The sequence below is a fragment of the Ornithodoros turicata genome, chromosome 10, assembly GCF_037126465.1.
Source record: "Ornithodoros turicata isolate Travis chromosome 10, ASM3712646v1, whole genome shotgun sequence".
Lineage (NCBI taxonomy): Eukaryota > Metazoa > Arthropoda > Arachnida > Ixodida > Argasidae > Ornithodoros > Ornithodoros turicata.
Genome location: NC_088210.1, coordinates 5,675,390 through 5,691,586, shown reverse-complemented (window position 1 = coordinate 5,691,586; position 16,197 = coordinate 5,675,390). Strand labels below are relative to the sequence as shown.

The 16,197-nt window shown below is 46.1% G+C and overlaps 1 protein-coding gene and 1 long non-coding RNA gene across 2 annotated transcripts in view; one reads left to right on the top strand and one right to left on the bottom strand.

Moving 5' to 3' along the window:
• The window catches only part of LOC135370296 (uncharacterized), a 469,518-nt gene that overhangs the window by 72,118 nt on the left and 381,203 nt on the right, over positions 1 to 16,197 (bottom strand). Inside the window, exon 6 of the mRNA XM_064604007.1 lies at positions 2,655 to 2,708. Coding sequence (XP_064460077.1) covers positions 2,655 to 2,708 — 54 coding nt within the window. The remainder of the gene's footprint in view (positions 1 to 2,654; positions 2,709 to 16,197) is intronic.
• Positions 14,463 to 15,932, top strand: LOC135370108 (uncharacterized). The gene is made up of 4 exons (XR_010415218.1): positions 14,463 to 14,644; positions 14,901 to 14,978; positions 15,142 to 15,294; positions 15,397 to 15,932. It is a non-coding gene; the product is annotated as an uncharacterized LOC135370108 (long non-coding RNA).

Sequence of the window (16,197 nt, the reverse complement as noted above, 5' to 3'; positions counted from 1 at the left end):
CCTGTGAATTCCAGTCTTGCCATCTCATTCTTCAGTGCCCTACCGTCACCTCTCACACTCAACGCACTAACCTCATCTTTTCTTTTTAAGTCATATTTGTCTTTATCTAATCCTTCTTTCACATTTTGTTAGTTTGACCTTCATTTCGTAATTATGCTATTTTCTGTTATTTGTTGTAGTTTTATTTAATTTATTTTCCTTCTTTCTATTCTTCCTTTCACTTTTTCTTACCTTACTTTCTCTTTCCTTTTTATTTCTTTTTATTTGATTTCTTTTCCTTTTATCTATTCTTTCTTTTTCTTTTGCGGAATAGCAAGCTGACGTCCCGTTTGGCTGACCCTTCCTCCCTTGTGCTACTAGTACTATGCGATTTCAGCGGAAAACACCAAGCAAAAAAAAAAAAAAAATTGTACAAGTTGTTTAGACACGTCCTCCTCGGCGACGGACAGCGGATACGATGTAGTGAGGGTTCGAAGCATTTTGAAGAACCCTGAAAATGCGGAAAGTATATTCACAGAAATTTAAACAACTCACGTCCATTCTCGTTGTCCATTCACAGAGATTTAAACAACTCACGTCCATTCTCGTTGTCCATTCACAGAAATTTAAACAACTCACGTCCATTCTCGTTGTCCATTCACAGAGATTTAAACAACTCACGTCCATTCTCGTTGTCCATTCACAGAAATTTAAACAACTCACGTCCATTCTCGTTGTCCATTCACAGAAATTTAAACAACTCACGTCCATTCTCGTTGTCCATTCACAGAGATTTAAACAACTCACGTCCATTCTCGTTGTCCATTCACAGAGATTTAAACAACTCACGTCCATTCTCGTTGTCCATTCACAGAAATTTAAACAACTCACGTCCATTCTCGTTGTCCATTCACAGAAATTTAAACAACTCACGTCCATTCTCGTTGTCCATTCACAGAAATTTAAACAACTCACGTCCATTCTCGTTGTCCATTCACAGAGATTTAAACAACTCACGTCCATTCTCGTTGTCCATTCACAGAAATTTAAACAACTCACGTCCATTCTCGTTGTCCATTCACAGAAATTTAAACAACTCACGTCCATTCTCGTTGTCCATTCGCAGATGAACAAGTGTGTGACGATGATAGTCGTGTGGCCAAGTAAAGCCAAGTATTATGGATTGGCACCAACTGATCCGCGGCGGTCAGTTATATATCGTACCACAACAACAGTTACTACATTGTCCGTCCTTTGGATTGGAGTTCCCCGGACCTCAAACTGATCGAGCATGAGACGAGTAGGAGTACTTTTCTGTAGAGACTGAATTGGGGGCGTGATCACACGCAATGCTTAAAAGGAACGCAGAGGTTACGGGAAGTAGCATGAAAATTGGTCACGGTCTGAGCATAATGCAGCGGACGTGAAAAGAGCAACGAAATGTCATTTAGGATTGCTCAAAATCCGAGAAGTGACCAATCAAAATATGAGCTAAACAGTGTCTTATACCCCTGTCACACCGGCATTTCGATCCTTCTCGAATCCGATCTGCATCGAACTTCCCGAGCACGCTCGAGTTTTGACGCTGCTACACGGCCACTTTCAATGCGCATTGAATGGTTGACGGTGTCGACAATATAGGCAAATGAATAAACGGAACTCATTAATTTCGCGTTTCCTATATAACAGCGATATTAGTGGTTTTATCGTATACCGATGTAAGCATCATTTGTAGCTTCCCGCGCATGTCCGTCTTAAGTTATGACAGTTCACCGGGGTCGGGGATGCAAATGGCGGCAGTCGAGCCGTCTTGAAATTCTCAATCCTGTTATGGGAACTGTCTTGAGTCAAGCACGATCAAAGTTCGATCCTGCTTGGAAGTGGCAGTGTAGCACCATCCGATCTGCATTGGGTTCAAGCAGGTTCGGTCGAGCAGGATCGAAAATGCTCGTGTGACAGGGGTATTAGCATTGCGCCATTGAATGCAGAAAATGAGCGTGAGCTCCGCAGCGTGATTTTAGAGGTGCGGCCGGAAACGCTGCTGTGAAGTGGGTAGCCCGACAAGACGTGTACCATAATAACACCAAGCAGCTGCAATGTATTCTTGGATGCACATTTGCGTTAGTTAAGGCCACAGCGTGCGAGCAATTGACATGTCTCTTTCGTGATTGCCTGTGCGCATGCGCGTAACCCCTGTGTTCCGAGGACGCCACGGAACATGCTCTCTGCACACAACAAATGGCGTTCTACGCACTCGATTCGGGAGGAACTCACCTACTCTTATGAAACGCAACAGTTTAGACGGTTGATTACACAAAGCTGATGAATACAGAACGACGCATGCTGAGCAGGCAGGGCGCGGCGACATCCCCCACGACCTTGACCAAGACGGTTAAGATCTGTGGTTGCGTGCTGTACAGGAGGGTGTGCTCTGGAGCGCGAATACAGTGGTTCGCTGAAAAGACACTAGGCTTGGACCTGACGAGGAAACAGTTCCTCCAGAGAGTGTACTAATCACATTCCCCTCGCGCGCGCTGCAAGTCACATACTGTCATATTGTTCTTGTGAAAAAAACGCGTTTAAGTTATCGTGCAACCTGCCACATCCAAAGTCGTACAGGTGCGTCCCACTGTTATGACAATCTTCCAACATAAATGCATACTGTCGAGACTCACCGGGAGGCCCTTGCAGACCTGTGGCCCCTTTCTTGCCTCGAGCTCCTGGCAGGCCTAGAAAGTAAAAACAAAACAAAGTTGACTTTATTTATTCACGAAGGAAGTGAAACGGGAGAAATTGATCGATCCACCGGAGGAATGTATCTACTCCCACTCTAAGCACGCTCCTCTAAAATGACCGCTGGGATGCTACCTGCGACGGAACGCAGGCAAGGAATGGGAACAAACCTACTCTGTGACACATAATCTGGACATTATGGGGACTATCGCATCCGGAAACGTGTGTAGGAGACCAATTAATACGGTAATGTGTGGCATTGCCTCACGGTCTACATGGCCAAGTTTCCCTTACAAAACAGTGTACATATTAAATAAACATGTATTAAACGAGTGTTATCATTATCATTCAAATAAAGTTATTGTGAGTTTTAATGATTCGCACAGTCTCTCCAGCTAAGGAAGCCCCAGCGACGATAGCATCATGATGATGAATGCTATACCAATGACAGCGCAGCGCGGGCGATTGTCTCAGAGTTCGTCAGCTCGTCAGTTTCCCGTTCGCACACTAAATACATAGCAAGTCTTCCGCGCTACCAAGAGTCAACGCCTGGATCGTATTGGAATGTCGGACATGTGAGGCCATTGTTTAACTCCTGTCATCAGACATCAACACTGCCAATGCCCGCGACACTTCCAAAAGTGTGTTTAGTGCTATATCCGAATCCAAGATCAGTCAGGTGTCACGGCAATGATTCGTCCGTGGTATTTCTCCAGTTTTCCCTGTGTTCTGTCATCTCGCGAAGGACGTCTAAACTGTGAAAAACGTGCTCAATGTCGATCGAAGTGAATGCGCACCACTGGACTGCCAGAAACGCGCAAGATTATCTGATGTCTGCCACTCGAAATTTGGACTGCGGCCAAAGCAGTGAAAACACGGTCTTTCCACATGTTTTGTTGATTTTTTTTTTGTCGCTGAAGTATTTCGCACCGTAAAAACATGTGTCTCGTAGTGTTCGTGGCGCCGTCTTGCCAATGTGACATTGGTGTCAACGAAACACGGAACGCAGATAGTGACAGCCTTCTGAGTCTTGTCGGTGCCTTGTCGCTGTTTGGTGTTTTGTTTTGCAATGTGAAACGGCCTTAAGTGAAAAGTACGGCCTAGAGTCGTCAACTTTCACTTATCAGTGCGAGCTCTGACGCTACCATGTTGCGTGGAACACTGTGTTACGTTCCTGCGTTAGCGTCGGAGGTGTTACGTACACGTCCGACGCTAATGCGGAATTGACATGCCACAGGTCGGTTACATATTCCTCTCGACTTGCAGACGCCTGCCTGCCCGGCAGCTGGCCGCCGAAGGGCGCTCCCTTATTGGACCTGCCCGTATGACGTTTTCTCCGACTTCTAGAGAGGGACTTCCTGCATACTCTGAACATCCGGTGTCTGCTCTTGTCATGTATTACATATAATGTTTTGCGTCGAATCACAGTTGTCTCGCGGCGTAATGCCACGAATTATTACTAGTTCGCGTCGGAATTTCGGCATTATTTCGGTGACGAATGTACATTAAAAAAAGATGGAGAAATAGGCATTCATTACGAGAGCCGGCTACTCCAGATCAATGAGGAAATAAAAAATGGTTAACTACAATAAAACTGAGTCAGTCACTCACACACACTGTAACACACACTGTCAGTCACACGGTGTCCACCAACTTGGAGTCTGAACAAAATCGCACAAATGTCTGCATGGGGTAGAACTGATGGTCGTGTGTCCAAGGGCCCAGAATCTTAACAACATCACATGGTCTGCCATCCAGCCGAGCTAAGGAAGCTTATAGAGATATGTTCAGTGTCCTCAACAGTCCCACAGGTGCGGCAGTTAGGTGAACCTGCCTTTCCAAGCTTGTGAAGAAGACGTCGGGTGTAGGGCACGTTGAGGCGGAGCGGGTGGTAAAGTGACGCAAACGGCCTAGGAAACGAAGTCGGGAAAGTAGAGGCATGCTCCGGGTCAACGCGGTGTAGCAGCGAGGCGCAAGCCCCGCCAGAGAGCCATTGTGCCTCAGCCAATTGGCCACACAAAGCAGTCAACATGGTCCTAGAGTCGGACTTGCTGAAATAGATGAGTCATGACGCACGCTTCTGATGTGCTCCGCGTGCCGCAGCATCAGCCGCATCATGGCCAGGGATGCCGCACTGTCCTGGGATCCACTGAAATAACAAGATGTGTCCAGCAGCCACCGCCTCCGCATATAGTTTTATAACATCAGCAACCGGCCGGGAACTTTAGTAATTTACTTGACCTTGGAGCACAAGTACTTTCCAGCAGATACGAATGCAGCACCGATACGTGGGGTTCATCCACAACCAGGAACAATAGAAGTCGTTGATCCATTCGAGTCAGAGACAAACCCCGCCTATGACCAATGGTGAAACCAGTGTGAATAGCTCAAGCGACAAATGTGCAGCAGCTCATGTGCAGCTAACAGGATCTGCAAGGGATTCGCTTCTTTACAAGGTCGATCCACAGTTACGCTTTCGCGTACCACCGTCTTTCACGCGACAAACGACGACTGTCCTATATAGGCTACCGCTCAATGTACCGTACAGCGCACGTCTTCTCTTCAGACTGTGTATCAACTCGTGTGTTTCTCGACTTCAAAAAAGCATTTATTGGCATACATTGAAGATAAAATACATAACTAAATGAATTAAGCATGAACGTGCCTTTAATGATCTTATCTGTGTGCTGCCCCCGCTATGCAGTTGCGCAACGGTACCGTTACCAACTTAACAGCAAAATATCACAGTTCATTGAGCAGCGCGGCCATAATTGATAATAGCAAGGTGCGAACGATACACTAAACGAGATTACGAGATTACGACTGTACCCATAGTTCCCCATCCACGCCAATGCGAATAACAATACGCTGCCCGTTTGCGTTTTGCTCTTTTCCACTTTTGTAACTAATTGTGTTTGGCTCTGGACTAGTCGAGCCTAATTTTCTGGAAATTCCTTTTCTTCTTCAACTTATGATGTAAAGGTGTTATATAACTGATTGCTTGTTTTCCGCCCCGGAAAAAACTGTGATCGAGAGCGGCGCCACAGTGGTCGGGTCTCCAGATTAATTTTGCGCACCTCAGAGTTCTTTAACTTGCGCTGAAATATCTCAGCACATGACGCACTACATTTAACATCCCTCGCGGAAGGAGGGGCGTCTAAGCAATATTTACCAGGGTTGCGGACACAGGGGTGACACAAACCCGCCCTTGTTGTAACTAGCCTCAAGCGGGTGCTTCTGGCATAAACTGCCATCTTGTCCTGGTCGTGCGTCATAGAAAATGCCACTTTGAGGTCACGTGACTTTGTTTACATGTCGTTTTGCCGCTTACCGACATTCTTCCGTCGTCATAACGCCAAGAGATGGGCGTATGTTGCCAACGTAAACTATGCGGTGCTTCTTCCGCACCATGATAGCCCATTTCTCCAAGTACATCGCATTGGAACAGTGAGTCTTAACGCGCGGCCGTCATCACATCTTTGGAAGTCAAAAAGACGAGTCCTTATGTGCAGAACTGCGCGTTTTACTGCGAGATTATCGGATAGAAACAATTACCACGATCTAAAGACATCCAAAACGTTGCGCAGAGACAACAACCGCATTGTCTACAATAGGTGTGGCCGCCGATCACGGGCGCCGCCAGCTTTAAGGTCACATGTGCCTTGACGTGCGACCAGGACCTGTCCAGGATGCATTGCGTTTGGCCAGCACGCTTTCGTCTACAGAGCAATACATTGGGTGCCAGCCCTGAGTATGCGGAGTTGCCACTCCGGAGTTGGAATGATTCCGGTATCATTCAGGATTTAATGGAATTGGAATGGAAGGGCGGAAACTGTCGTAGAGGTGGAATGGGAATGGAGTTGGGCGTTTTTTTTTTTTTTTTTTTTGCAGTAATGGAATTGGGGTAGAATGGTGTGGGCGGCCGGGTGGTAGTTTTGGTTTCGACCCGGTTGTTTCTACCCCCTTCTGCCCTGAAATAACATTGTCTTTGTGCTTTTTCCGTGTCTCCTCTAGCACTGCTAGGCTATCCAGTACGGTTACCGATCCTTTTTCTTTTATTGTTGGAATTAAAGGAATGGAATAGGGTTGCCAAGCCATTCCAGGAGTGGGAACTGACCATACGTTTTCATTCCGAGGAATTGGAAGGAATGGAATTATCGCAAATGTCCATTCCTCGGAATGAAATTGGAATGGAATGGCTGACCCCATTCCGCAACCCTGATATTAACCCTGGAATAGGTCAGGATCGAGCCCGCGGTCTTGGGCGCATCAGTAGGCGAACACGCTACTAACCGAACCACCGAGACCGTTACGTTTTGTTTAGAGTGCACAAGCCGAATATGCGAGTCTAGCTTTACAAAATCCAGCACAAAAGAGCGACAGAAATTGAAGGATTTGCGCAAAATTACGCTTCTCTGAACAAAGCAGGGGTTAGGTAATCAATGTATTGGTAATGTTAGACACGCAAACTATAATATACGCTGTTGTAAAAGACGCCGTCATGTGCAGTGATATCTGAATATGCGTTTACTTAGGCGGCTCCATTTCAAATGCCTTCTAAACACATTCGAAATATAAAGGCGTAAAACACAAATGCATCCGTGGGGTGAAAGGCGGTTTTAAATTATTCTCGGGAATTTCTCGGAAATTCGTCCAGGACAAGTCTGTTGGAGGCTCGATATTGTTTCTTGAAGGTTAAACGATTCATTTCCCCAGCGTCCACAGTGACTGTTCATTAGCTTTCACCTACGCGCGCCATTACCTCCACTACACGCCATTCTTGTCACCATCCATAGGAGTCCCACACATTCTCCCGTCCGTGACTCCCCCCTTTGCTCCTGAGGCAATTTTTCTTCCTTCCTTTAAATTACGAAGAGGTTGGCTGCAAACTGTCCCGCTGTCCTCTCGTCTCGAACTGCAAAGTAATATGAACAGATGCTTCGCATGGTTCTGCAGCCGCGGCGGAAAAACGAAGTCTGGCAATGACGGGGAATAGAAATATTGGGTATCGGCTAACTTACAAGTGACTGTAACTAGGTAATTTCCGCAGTCAATAGTCACTTTTCTACAAAAGTAACTTTCAACTGTAACTATAGTGACCGCTTTTGGTTAAATTAACTGTAAAGTAGAACCGTAACTAAGCTATTCCGGTATGCCAATATTTTACACGTTCCAGTTCCCTGGCGTTGTTTAGGCGAGCCTTAAAGTACACTGTTGTTTTTCCCGACCAGAAATTTCACGAAATTTATAATCTCATAAGCAGTCAAGATGGCCTAGACTACCTCTCGACACCCATGGAAAACCCTCTGTTTATAGTATGCTGCCCAAGTGGCACAACATATTGGCCCAATATGTTGTGCTGCTTGTGCTAGGGTAGTACTGCTTGGGACGCGGTTGTCTAAAATCAGCACACCATGGTTGATCCCATCACAAACTTCGAGGTGTTGAAAGGTCATTTAGTTCGAGTGGGAAACCCGAACAGCGTAGGGTCCAGTTTTAGATACGATATTGGAACACCATTTTCGATGGCAACCAAAGAAATATGGACTGCAGCACTGCTGACAGGCGACTTCAGACATTCGTCTAGCGAGCAGTACAATCCAAAAACAAAGTTTTATTTTATTATTATTAGAAGGTGGCTGTAAAGTAATTTTCTTTCAAGGGACGGTCCCGCACGTTCAGTCTATTTCGTAACTATGGTGTTATTGCATTCCTTTCTACAATGAAATAGAAAAGAGAGTAATTCGCAGTGTTTAAACTTACCCTACAGAAGCCACAATAGTGAGCCTTTCCAAAATATGTCTTGAAATAGGCTTGATATAGTGTTGAAATTATTCTTATAATTACTTAATTTCTGTATAACTACACTCTATACAATTAATGCGTTCTTCGTTTTTACGCTAGAAACAAAATAACTGCTGGTCCCATGTTCCTAGGTGTTATTTCGCAGAGAGATGGGCATGATGAGTATCTCTTAGGTAAATAAATCCGTGGTTTGTGCTACACAGTGGAACTAATTATAGATTTCAACGTCTCTCCCGCCAGCCCCAAAAATTGTTAAGTGACTTCGCACAACGTGACGATGATATAAATAACATCGGGTTGTCAAAGTGAAAGATTATTTTCTTGAATGAATAGTAGTAACTGATTTGGTAGGTACTTGTATGATGTCTATGTCTATAGCGACTATAGGCGTATATATATATATAAAATATATTGCGACTTATAAACATATATATATATATAGGTATATGTATTTTATCCGGCTATTTTTTTCATTTTATACTTCACTGGCTTTGCACTGGGCTTTCAGTGAGTGAGTTATCTCACCTTGACGGCAGGAATCACGTGTTACGTGACCTTCTGACGCAATCCACTCAAACGTTGCCTGCCTGCGTAATGTTGATGAGGCCCAACAAGGCCGAAACAGCTGTCCAGTACTGGCATGGCGATGTTTGAGTTACAAACATATGGTATACGTGCAGCCAAAGAGCTCCGGCTATTTTTTTCACTTTATATTTCACTGGCTTTGCACTGGGCTTTCAGTGAGTGAGTTATCTCACCCTGACGGGAGGAATCACGTGTTACGTGACCTTCTGACGCCATCCACTCAAACGTTGCCTGCCTGCGTACTGTTGATGAGGCCCAACAAGGCCGAAACAGCTGTTCAGTACTGGCATGGCGATGTTTGAGTTACAAACATATGCTATACGTGCAGCCAAAGAGCTCCGGCTATTTTTTTCACTTTATATTTCACTGGCTTTGCACTGGGCTTTCAGTGAGTGAGTTATCTCACCCTGACGGGAGGAATCACGTGTTACGTGACCTTCTGACGCCATCCACTCAAACGTTGCCTGCCTGCGTACTGTTGATGAGGCCCAACAAGGCCGAAACAGCTGTTCAGTACTGGCATGGCGATGTTTGAGTTACAAACATATGCTATACGTGCAGCCAAAGAGCTCCGGCTATTTTTTTCACTTTATATTTCACTGGCTTTGCACTGGGCTTTCAGTGAGTGAGTTATCTCACCCTGACGGGAGGAATCACGTGTTACGTGACCTTCTGACGCCATCCACTCAAACGTTGCCTGCCTGCGTACTGTTGATGAGGCCCAACAAGGCCGAAACAGCTGTTCAGTACTGGCATGGCGATGTTTGAGTTACAAACATATGCTATACGTGCAGCCAAAGAGCTCCGGCTATTTTTTTCACTTTATATTTCACTGGCTTTGCACTGGGCTTTCAGTGAGTGAGTTATCTCACCCTGACGGGAGGAATCACGTGTTACGTGACCTTCTGACGCCATCCACTCAAACGTTGCCTGCCTGCGTACTGTTGATGAGGCCCAACAAGGCCGAAACAGCTGTTCAGTACTGGCATGGCGATGTTTGAGTTACAAACATATGCTATACGTGCAGCCAAAGAGCTCCGGCTATTTTTTTCACTTTATATTTCACTGGCTTTGCACTGGGCTTTCAGTGAGTGAGTTATCTCACCCTGACGGGAGGAATCACGTGTTACGTGACCTTCTGACGCCATCCACTCAAACGTTGCCTGCCTGCGTACTGTTGATGAGGCCCAACAAGGCCGAAACAGCTGTCCAGTACTGGCATGGCGATGTTTGAGTTACAAACATATGCTATACGTGCAGTCAAAGAGCTCCGGCTATTTTTTTCATTTTATACTTCACTGGCTTTCAGTGAGTGAGTTATCTCACCTTGACGGCAGGAATCACGTGTTACGTGACCTTCTGACGCCATCCACTCAAACGTTGTCTGCCTGCGTACTGTTGATGAGGCCCAACAAGGCCGAAACAGCTGTCCAGTACTGGCATGGCGATGTTTGAGTTACAAACATATGCTATACGTGCAGCCAAAGAGCTCCGGCTATTTTTTTCATTTTATACTTCACTGGCTTTCAGTGAGTGAGTTATCTCACCCTGACGGGAGGAATCACGTGTTACGTGACCTTCTGACGCCATCCACTCAAACGTTGCCTGCCTGCGTACTGTTGATGAGGCCCAACAAGGCCGAAACAGCTGTCCAGTACTGGCATGGCGATGTTTGAGTTACAAACATATGCTATACGTGCAGTCAAAGAGCTCCGGCTATTTTTTTCATTTTATACTTCACTGGCTTTCAGTGAGTGAGTTATCTCACCTTGACGGCAGGAATCACGTGTTACGTGACCTTCTGACGCCATCCACTCAAACGTTGCCTGCCTGCGTACTGTTGATGAGGCCCAACAAGGCCGAAACAGCTGTCCAGTACTGGCATGGCGATGTTTGAGTTACAAACATATGCTATACGTGCAGCCAAAGAGCTCCGGCTATTTTTTTCACTTTATATTTCACTGGCTTTGCACTGGGCTTTCAGTGAGTGAGTTATCTCACCCTGACGGGAGGAATCACGTGTTACGTGACCTTCTGACGCCATCCACTCAAACGTTGCCTGCCTGCGTACTGTTGATGAGGCCCAATAAGGCCGAAACAGCTGTCCAGTACTGGCATGGCGATGTTTGAGTTACAAACATATGCTATACGTGCAGCCAAAGAGCTCCGGCTATTTTTTTTCATTATATATACAGTCAGACCTCGTTTTATGAACCCTCGATATACGAATTCCCTCAACTTACGAACGGCTCCACAGGGAACCAAACTTTTTCCGTGTATTTTGACCTCGTTTTACGAACCCTCGATATCCGAACTATGAACGAATTGTTAGGGAACTGACCCAAAGTAGCCAAGCCATTCTGACCTCGATATACGAACGGGCGTTATGAACGTACAGAGGACAGGCCAATGGACCGGAGGATAATGAAAGTTCCTCAGTACATGCTGGCAAGGTCAAACATACAATGTCCCAACGTCGCTACGTTCCACAAACATGATTCACCATTTCCTGAAAGAATAATTCGGGCGTTTACAGCCGAACGGTTGGGAGTTTGGACCAGGTCTCTGAGATGGAAACATATTGCCATTCCAAGAGAAGGCGTTCAGTCCTGACAGCCGTTGACAAGCGTGATATTTGCGTTGGAAACAGTCTCATCCGCGCGCGGTACGGTACTTTGAAAACTGGGTGGATGAGTCAAGTGTCAGACTTCTGTCACCTCTTCTAAACAGGATAGACCCTGAAGAAAGTATGGTGCAAAGCACAATTACGCAGTATTTTCAAAAATAAAACTTATTCAAATCAATTTCCCGTGTTTTTGTGAGGTATTTGTGCACTGCACTCCTCGGACCTCGATTTACGAATACCTCGATTTACGAACGATTTTCTAAGAAACGAAGGGTGTTCGTAAAGCGAGGTTTGACTGTATATATATATAGGTCTATAGGTACTTGTATGATGTCTATGTCAATTCATTGTATTAAGTTTTGCATGCATAGAGTACGCGTGTTATGACTACTTGGTTTCCGGGTCCGGGTACTGTATGGCGCACTCGTTGTCCGGGCACTTATATTTTGCATTTGTATGCTGTATGGTAATCGCATGTCTCAGTGCTTTTCCTTAATACTTCATCGCAATTGCAAGTTTTAGATTACATGTTGTCTGTAATTTGTTATTACCTGTTGCTATTATCGCTTATGCTGCTTATTTATCTTGTAAGGGGACGGAGGCCTAGTCATGCTCCTTGGTGCATTTTCGCCTCATGCTTCCTCCACATGACCAATAGAAAATAAACGTACTGCTACTATTTGCCATCGACCACGGTATCGAAAATCCCAGCCAAAATAGTGAGACAGTTTGACTGCTATTCAATGGAATACATGACAAGAGCAAACGCACGATATTGTGAATACGCCGGGATAGACAATTTCCGGAAATTCCAGTGCTCCTTGCACACGCGTTGCATCTTGGGTGCTAACTGTCACGGAGGAAGGAGAAGAGTCCTTCACGTTTCGTTTTCGCTGCCCTTGACACCGACCTCCTTCTTCCTGATAACACCAGTGCCCACAGTTGAAGCTCTCTAAAGTCATGTATTCCCTGTCTGGAAAAGGCACAAACGTCATTCCCTACAGCGCTAATTCTACACGATTTTGATAAAAGGGTTGTCGCGGCGGTCGGGGGGGCGTTCGGACGCCGCGCCTTGTGCACGCCACCAACACCACCTACAGAAAGCCTCCGCGCTTGTCGACGTGAGGCAACAATTACGGGTCAGCCAATCAGGACTGTGTTTTTTTCAACGGTCGTAGCCAATCACGAACGTGCTTGCAGCCGGTCGTGGCCATGGAGAAGAACCGCCGTTGTCTGCGAGTTGTGATTGTGTACGTCCCCCGCGTACTAAATGGGAAAACGGTCTCAATCTTTCTGAAAACTGATTTTCTGGAAAGCGTCTCGAACTTTTTCTCTAAACGCTTAAGTGTGCAGGTTTCAGGTGAGCTGCAATAATTTGCGGGCTCTTGAATAGACGAGTTCAGAAAATCCCAGTGCTCTTTGCGCACGCATTGCATCCTGGGCACTTGCTGAGTGGGGGAACGAAGAATAATCTTTCACATTTTGCTTTCGCTGACCTTGACACGTCGTGGACAATGTACCGGTAGGGGAGAAATCGGAACAGTTTCGAGGCCGCCCGTTTCTTTCGTCTTAGTAAACTCCCACAGTTCAAAGCGACGCTACGCACTCTGGGATTTTCTGAGATTTTCTGAACTCGTCTATATGCAGAACGGCGAGTCGCGGGAGCAGACGAATTCTGACTCTTAATGAGGCCTGTGCGGTGACGTCACGTTTGGTCGCGTGACATTGGGAAAACATATTGCCGCACCGGAGTCCATAGCTGGGCGAACTCGCTCATGAGGGCCCTCATGAGTGCCCCTCACCCTCACCTCACGCCTTTGAGGTGAGGGTGAGTGAGGGCAAGCACGCGATCCGGCCGTCCGTGATTGCACTCATGAGGTTCTTACCCTCATGAGGTCTCCTGTGAGTGCACTCGTGAGGTTTTGCCCCTCATGAGACCTCCTGTGAGTGCACTCATGAGGTTTTGCCCCTCATGAGACCTCCTGTGAGTGCACTCATGAGGTCTGAGGGGCGTCAGGTCTGTGTGAGTGAAGTCACTGGTGAGGCCTCAGGGGTGTGAGGTCAGTATGAGTGCATTCAGAAATGAGGTTAAATGACGTGGGCAAATTATGAAGGCACTAGTGATATGGTTCCAGCGATCCAGCTACCGGCAGAGTGCACTTTAAAGGGCTGGTGTTCCCGTTTTTAGCAATTTCGTCTACGTCGCGCTGGGAACACAGCCAAGCGCCCTGAACTGACGGATTAATTGGTGATATGGTTCCAGCGACCTAGCTACACACAGTGTGCACTTTAAAGGGCTGATGTGCCCGTTTTTAGCAATTTCGTCTACGTCGCGCTGGTAACACAGCAAAGCGTCCTGAGCTGACGGATTAGTTGCCCAGGCAGCACAAACCCTCGGGAAAAGAATGGGAACGCAATGGGAGCTCCGGCTCCTGAACGGGCAATAGTGCCCGACTGGTTCCCAGCGGTGTGGGAACTGAGGAGGTAGAACATAAGAGAAGATAAGGTAGTCCCCCGACCGTGCCCTGATCATTTCCCGCTCTGGTCTCCTTTTGGTCATGTAAACAATAATATAGGATCGCTCCCCGGTGCTGCTCTGATCATTTCCCGGTCTGGACTGACCTTGGTCATGTGACCAAAATATAGGATCGCTCCCCGATGCTGATCTGATCACTTCACGATAATCAGTCACATGACCGGGGTGCAGCAACGGATTTCTCTTTCCAGACAGTCAGGCGCCGAGTGATGCAATCACGTAACCGACAGTTTCGAATCTGGCCAATGATGTTCCTCGATCATCCAGCCGTGTTTGCACTGTCGGAGTCCCCGTCGCTCTCGCTGCGAGAAACGAATGTATCCGGCCGTGCTCCCGAAACTTTTGAGGAATTCCAACATTTTTAAGCGATTCATCGAGTGGTAAGTGCTATATCTATTTGTGGTATTCCTCGCATTGATAAATGTTACTCATAGATGCTTTTCAACATGAGTGACAGCGTTCTAGAAGGCTTCTCTCGAAACTTAGCATCGCATAGTTTCGATTTCAGTGATCCATTGTGGTTTATGCGTTGCTTTTAGGATAATGGACTCCGTTTTGGTGAAAATATGGTTCAGTAAAGTGTGGAATCGTATGTATTGTGTATTTGACATCAAACGAAATGTACCTATTTCTCAGGATGACTGCGTGCTGCAGCTGTGCTTTTCATCTCCTGCGTGCGTACAAAACTGGAATGCTGGAGGACTTCAGCTCAAGGTTGGTTTTTGGAGTCAGTCTAAATAAAAGAAAAGAAAAAAAGGAACCTCCGAAGCGAATAAATTATTCCGCTTCAATCCGTTTGCGCAATGTGATCGACGCATGATATGTCAATTTCTTTGAAACTGTGAGTGGATGAAAGCTATCCTGATCTTTCATTCAGAATGTCATGCTGGACCACTACCAGAGCGTGCTTAAAGGAATCAATGCCTTGATGAAGGTATCACCGAAGTGCCCACCACCAGCTCTCTGCCTCAGAGCCAGTGATGATGGTCAAGATTTTTCTAGCGGATCTTGTCATGTCATGCTGAAAACTGTAAGTTTGGCTATTTGGTCTGTATTCAATGACGTGTGCATCATGTGGTGTGGTGTACTTTTCTCAGTGTAACCCTGACCTCGAGCTATCTTCCACTTTCAGAATCTACCCCGCACTTCGGTTACAACACTATGACCTATCGCGCTGTGATGATTGCTTGAAAGGAATACAGTCTGGTATGCTGTGTTGTTTTTCTTTTAAAAGAACTTCAGGTATCCGTAATAACAGGCCTTCCTAGCAAGAAAGCCATAAGAAAAGGCATCTTCTTGATACATTAATATTTCTCCTAAAGACAAGGGTACGAGTCACACTACATGTGCCATACTGCACTCTCAGAAAAAAGGGTGGACCTTTTAGGAGGTAATAGCTGTCGCATATGTTGTGCCTAAAAGGTTGCAAAGTTCTACCTGCTACCTCACTCTCTGCCACGAATAATAGGGTTACCGCTTCTGATTCGGTGAGAGAGGGGGGCGTGCACCTTTTTGTTGTAATTTGGATGGATGATAATTTTTTTTACCAGCTTTTTACACCCCTTATCATGTTGGCTTAGGAGGTAACTAAGGAAGTTACCACCTTCTCACGCCTTTTTCCTTAGATTGTGGTTCCCAAATTGTCTCTATGTTGTCCTCGTATTAGCAAAGGTGCGCGAATATTTCTTCAATTTTCTTAAAAGAAGGTATAGAAAGATCATGCCACATGTAGTACGGATTCTCAAGTTGTTCACGTGTTCCATGTTGTTGGGCGTAACTCGTTACCAGTAACTCGATACCGTAACTAGGCTACTCTGCTTAGCTATTTTCAGTAACTTTTTGCATAGCTCTTTGCTTTTGGGCTCCAGTAACTTCTTGAAGAGCTCGTTCCTTTCCCTTTTTCTTTTGTTTCGGGGGGTGGGGGGTTAAGTTC